We start from the raw sequence: 6,780 nt of genomic DNA on the forward strand, positions 1-6,780 counted from the left end.
CTAACTCTTGGTTAACCCTTAGAGTATGGTTTAATTGTCAAACTCTAACTTGTTACCATTATTATAATGAACTGTGAATGACCTAAGAAACTCATTTTTTCATTCATTCAATCCCCTTGTCCAAGGTTTTATTCATCTCAGTCATTATAATCATAGAGCTCAAACTCTTTATCAAGAGTTGACGAATTCTTTATTGACTAGTCATTAATTCTACAAGTATTTAAATCATATCCAATGTCCATTCAACTAGTACCCTAGGGTATTAAGTGTCCAGCATCAAAATATAATAAATACATTGTCAATTACTATGATAGTCGTAAGTCAAAGGAACTCTATTACTATGTTCATTTTGAGAATATCCTATTGACAAATATACGGTAATTATAACCATTAGGAATTCTCAAAGTGAGTCAGTTCAATGGTCATATCTCTATATGCACCATCTATATATATATAATTTAATAAATGAGATTTATTAATCTTCATCCAATGAAGACCATTATATATATATATTGATCTTTTTGGATTATTAATGTCCTTTTCTAATAATCCTATGATCAAGAACAATTTAGATTAAATTATAAAAAATTTATCTCTCAATATTATGATCATGATCACAATTATAAATCTCTAAATTTAATCAAGGACCTTATTATATTAACCTTTTAATTGAATAATACATACACTAATAATAACAAATTATTTGACACATGATATATTATATTGTGGTCATACTATTTATTTCTAACACTAGCATATTCTAATTGTACTATGAGTATCTCTATATTTTTTTTAATTTAAAATTAGAATCATATGGTATATTGGACTCTTTAATTGTAAGATGATTAAACTTTTTTAATACCGTTTTGATATAATGAGATTGACTTAAAATAAAGCCAATTTTATTCTTATGCATTTTTATTCTTAATATTATATCAACTTCATTCAAATCCTTCATCTTGAATTTAGAAGTTAGATATTCTTTCGTTACACGAATTCCTTCTAAATTTGTTCCGATAATTAACATATCATCAACATGTAGACAAATGATTACTCCATAATCCTTAGTAAATTTTGAGTATATATATTTATTCGCATTATTATGTGAGAATCCATTTAATAACACCACTGCATCAAACTTTTCATGTCATTGTTTAGCCGTTTGTTTTAAGCCATACAAAGACTTAACTAATTTACAAACTTTCTTTTCATTTTCAGGCAACACATAGCCTTCTGATTGCTCCATATAAATTTTTTCATTAAAATCTTTAGTTAAAAAAGTTATTTTAACATCTATTTGATATATATAAAGCTTGTGAATGGATGTTACTACTATAAGAGTCTTATAAGAGTCTTAATAGAAGTCATTCTTATCATCGGTCTATAGGTATCAAATTAAAATAGTCTAGACCTTTTTTTTGGTCTAAATATCTTGGCCACTAACCTTACTTTAAAGGTTTGTAATGAACTATTAGTGTTATACTTTCTTCTAAATATACATTTACATTTCATAGGATTTGTTTCTAGAGGCAAATCAACCAAGACTCAAGTATTGTTTGATAATATTGAGTCAATTTTATTATTTGTTATTTTTTTAAAAAAGCAATATCCCTAAAAGCCATTGTTTCTTTGAACGTTTGAGTATCACCCTTTATGTTTATCACAATAGGAATCTTGTTTAATTTGTTATAGAATCTGTAGTTCCTTCTACTAAAAAAGTGATAGTTTGAGAAGAAATAAAATTTAGACCTAAGTCCTTTTCTTTTCTCACTTCAAACTATTCTTTGATTCAATTAATTCTTTGTCACTTAAAGGTTTATTATTTTTTGAAGAATTAGTATCATTTTGGGATACTCTGAATTAGAAGTTGAATTATTGATAAATTTATTTTCTATAAATTTTATCTCTCTTGATTCAACAACTACATTAGATACTAAGCCTAATATTTTATATGTTTTAGAATTTTGAATATATCCTATGAAGGTGCCTTTTATGACTCTTAGCCCCAATTTAGTTTTCTTTTGATCATGAACTCGATAAAACGCTAAACACTCCCACACTTTTATATAATTCAAATTAGGTTTTCTTCCTTTTCATATTTTATAAAGAGAAATATTTCTATATCTTGACGGTATCCTATTATGGATATAACATGCTGTCAATAATGTTTCACCCCACAAATTATAAGACAATTTTATATTTAGTAACATTGAATTAACCATATCCACTAAGATACGGTTTTTTTTTTCCATCAAACCATTTTATTGCGAAATATATGGAGTAAAATTCACAAAAGTTATCAAATTCATTAGAAAATCTATAATTGAATTATCTATAACATTGAGACTTAAACATCTCACCAATCGCTTGATCAGTCCACAGTCAGAATTCTTTTAAGTTAGGTCTTGGACGACCTCAAAATTGTTGAGCGAGGAACCCCTTTCTCTAACTCCTCCTCCAGAAGCCCATCAAAGGTAGGCGCGCAAGTGCACACACATACGCACGCAAGCGCGTACTTTATCTCGTGTGCACGCATCGAACAAGAAAGCTACAAAATAGTATACCCTTTAAAGAAATGACCGCCGTTCTTTGTGGTATGTTTTAGGGTTAAGGCGCCCAAAATTCTCTTATTACTAAATTTGTACCTTACACTTGGTAGGTATATATATATTATGGTCCTTTTATTAACCATTCCTTACTGCCAAACTAAAAGTTACTACCCCTTCGAACCTTATTTCTTACTACGAAGAACTTTCCTCTTCTTATCATTTTCTAATAAATGTGTATTTCTTTCAACTTTAGAAAAAAATTTAGTAATTCTGGATTGTATATAAATATCACATTTCTTTTTAAAATTCTTATTACTAAGATCAATATAGTTATTTTTATGCATATATTCAATTGATTTGTAATTTAAGTGTGCTAATCTATTATGTCATAAATCACAAGAATCAATAACATACAAAAAAAATTCATTTTATTATCAATATTAAGTTTAAATATGCTTTCAGTATATTATCATTTTCCTATGAATACATCATTCTTAAATAAGACCACTTTATTAGATTCTATTAGAACTTTAAATCCTTTTTTTATATAAGAGACTAACATAAACTAATTTTTTTCTCAAATTGGGAACATGAAGTACATTTATTAAATTTAATTTCTTTTTAAATGTAAAATTTTATTCCACAATTCTTTGACCACAAACTTTGGCTGAGATGTCATTACCCATTAAAACTTTTCTGTTGTTCACTTCTTCATATGTTTTGAATTAGTTGCGATCATTGCAAACAAGAACCCCAGAATTTCACCACCATTCAATTTATTTTTTTTTGTGTTGCCATATTGAATTCTTTAACCACAATATATATCTTTTGTATTTTTTCTACAACAGTAGAAATTAGGTCCTTTTCTTCCACTAAATTGTCCTTTGGTGCTTCTTTTTTCAGAAGTTTACATTCTTGTTAAATATAGCTTATTCGGTGTACCTGTGTATTTCTGGAGACGATGATAATGGTTGCCATTATTAAATATAATTTTTTTTAATTTATAATTAAAAAAATTCTTGAAGAAGCCATACTTGTTACTTGTGTATTTTTGTGTACTCCTATATACGGTTTGTAGATCTATATACTATTTGACATGGTTCTGAAAATTGGACCGGACCGGTCGGTTTAACCGGAAAAACCAGGAACCGGTTACCTGGCCGGTCCAGGTAACCTCAAAAATCGAATGGCAAAGAACAGGTGGAAAAACCAGTCGAACCGGCGGTTAACCGGCGAACCGGAAGAACCGTCCGGTTTTTTGACGGTTCAGTGGTTTGGAAATTCATAAGCCAAACGACGTCGTTTTGGCTATTTTTAAAAAAAAAAAAAAAAAAAAAAAAACAGGAAAAGAAGAGTGTCTTTCTTTTTTCTCTTTCAACTTCAAGAAACGATTATTTGTGCTCATCACCAAGTCATCAGAGGTAATACATTTCTTTCTTTCTTTATTTTTTTTCAAGCATCTGATTCTGTTTGCTGGTTCATGGATAACATGCTGATCTTAATTTTTGTTTTTGATTCTCTATGATGCCTGTTCTGTTTGCTGATTCTGTTTGCTGGTTCATGAATATGCTCTATGCTTCTGTTTGCTCTATGCTCGACCATTCTGTTTGCTTCTGCTTTTTGTTGCTTCTGAATGGAAATAGTTTTAAATTTTTATTTTACCTGAATCAGTTGATTTCTGTGACTGTCAAGCTGCATGAAGTTGATCTATGCTGCCTGTTCTGTTTGCTGGAATCTGGAAATAGTTTTTGATTCTCTATGCTGCCTGTTCTGTTTGCTGGAAATAGTTTTTGATTCTCTATGCTGCCTGTTCTGTTTGCTGCTTCATTATTTTCATGGTTTTTTTGAAGTTGATTTCTTGTCTTTGATTTTCTTATTGTTATAGATGGAACAATCACAAAGTAACTCACAGCCACAAGATAATGCTGCTCAAAATTCTCAAACTGGTTCATCTAGAGGTAAATCTGATCCAGCTTGGCAATATTTTACAGTGAAGTATGACAAAAATAACAAGGCTCAATATACATGTATTTTCTGCTTGAATACTTATAATGGAGGGGGGATATATAGAATGAAATATCATGTTGCAAAAATCCCTGGACAAATTAAAGTTTGTACCAAAGTAACTGAAGATGTTGAGCTTCAATTCAAAAGGCTTTTGGAGAAAAACAAAAAAAATAAGGCAGAAAAAAGAAAATTTACATCTGAGTGTTATGATGTGGAAAGTGAAAGAGAAGCGGAAGAAGAGGGTGAGGCGCCTAATCCTGTACAACCTCCGGCTCCTGCAACAATGGGAGACAAAGGAAAGAGAAGAGCGATTGCTGCTACTCCAATTGGAAGTTATTTTAAGGAAAGGACTATACCAGGCTCTCAACCAGCTTTGAAAAGTGTCTTGGCCAGTAAACAAGTTAAACACAAGGTTAAGTTGGGGCTTGCAAGATGGATCATTGATGCACGGATTCCATTCAATGCAATTCAATCGCCTTACTTTCAACCTGCCTTGGACGGCGTTGATGCAATTGGACCTGGTTTCAAGGGACCGTCGTATGACGAAATGAGAGTTCATTTGCTGGCCGATCTTAAGAAGGAGTGTCAGTTACTTGTTGAAGGTTATAGGAGCTCGTGGAAAAGGACTGGTTGTACACTGATGGCAGATGGCTGGACTGATCAAAGGCAGCGTACGTTAATTAATTTTCTAGTTTATTGTCCTGCTGGTATGTCATTTGTTAAGTCTGTTGATGCTTCTGATATGATAAAAACTGCCGATACCTTGTTTAAATTGTTTGCTGAGGTTATTGAGTGGGTTGGGTCTAGTAACATTGTGCATGTGGTTACTGATAATGCTGCGAATTATGTATCTGCTGGAAAACTCATTCATGAAAAGTATCCAAATATTTTTTGGTCTCCTTGTGCTGCTCATTGCATCAATCTTATCTTAAAAGACATAGCAAGTCTTCCTCACATAGCTGACCTTGCCTCTCGTGCTTCAAAAGTGACTGTCTTTGTTTACAATCATATGATTTTCTTGTCATGGCTTAGAAAAAGAAAAGAGTGGAAAGAAATTGTTCAACCAGGTGTAACACGTTTTGCTACTGTTTTCATTACTTTGAAAAGTATATATGATCATAAACAAGACTTGCAAGCATTGGTGATTGACAAATATTTCACTTCTCATAAATTATCCAAGAGTGTCAATGGGAAGATGGTTAGTTCAATTATCTTGGAAAGTAAGTTTTGGGAGGATTGTTTTACTATTGTTATGCTTGTTGGTCCTCTAATTAAGTTATTGAGGCTTGTTGATGCTGATGAGAAACCTTCTCTGGGTATCGTGTATACGGGCATGCAAAGAGCCAAAATTAATATCAAGACAATGTTTAGAAATAGGAAATCTGCATACACACCTTATACAAGTATCTTGAAAATGCGGTGGGATAAGCATTTGAAGCGTGACCTCCATGCAGCAGCATACTTTTTGAATCCAGATTACTTCTATAGTGAGGGGTTTGTTAAGAAGGCAAATATCTTGAGGTCTTTGCTTGATTTATTTGATATTGAAACTCTTTGTGATGACTCGGTTGCCGCAATGCAAGAGATACAGTTGTATCGAGATCGAAAAGGAAGTTTTGGAAGGGAAAGTGCATTGAAAGCAATTAAGAGACTTGAACCTGGTAAGTATTTATATTTCTATGTTCAATTTACTTTGAATATTTTTTAAATATAGAATGAGAATTGATAGTTGAATTTCATATTCTGGTAGGTGAATGGTGGAGGCTACACGGTGGGAGTGCTCCTAACTTGCAAAAAAATGGCAATTCGTCTTCTTCATCAAACATCTTCATCATCCGGCTGCGAGAGGAACTGGAGCCTCTTTGAACAAATCCATTCAAAGAGGAGGAACCGATTAGAGCATCAAAGGCTAAGTGACATTGTTTATGTCACTTATAATCTACGCCTTCAATCTAGAATGCATCGCAAGAAGAAGAATTATGATCCAATTGACATTCAAAACATTGACACGGTAGATTTTTGGGTAATGCCAGATGAAGAAGATCCTGAATTTACTAATGGAGACATTGAAGGCATTGAAAATTTAATTTATACGGATAATGCTATGCCTTCATATCCTACAGGTTATTGAAATAGCAAAACTTGTTTCATTTCCTCTCAATATCTTAATAATTTTATTTAATATTTAATTAAACCGGTTGAACTTCGGTTGAACTCCGGTCGA

At 31.8% G+C, this 6,780-nt stretch overlaps 1 protein-coding gene across 1 annotated transcript; it reads left to right on the plus strand.

Moving 5' to 3' along the window:
• LOC107646649 lies at positions 4,074-6,076 on the plus strand. Its single transcript, XM_021105474.1, has 5 exons — positions 4,074-4,154; positions 4,435-4,544; positions 4,776-5,754; positions 5,833-5,959; positions 6,045-6,076. Exons 1-5 carry the CDS (start codon positions 4,074-4,076, stop codon positions 6,074-6,076), a joined length of 1,329 nt encoding a protein of 442 aa, XP_020961133.1.

This window comes from Arachis ipaensis, chromosome B06, assembly GCF_000816755.2.
Source record: "Arachis ipaensis cultivar K30076 chromosome B06, Araip1.1, whole genome shotgun sequence".
Classification (NCBI taxonomy): Eukaryota; Viridiplantae; Streptophyta; class Magnoliopsida; order Fabales; family Fabaceae; genus Arachis; species Arachis ipaensis.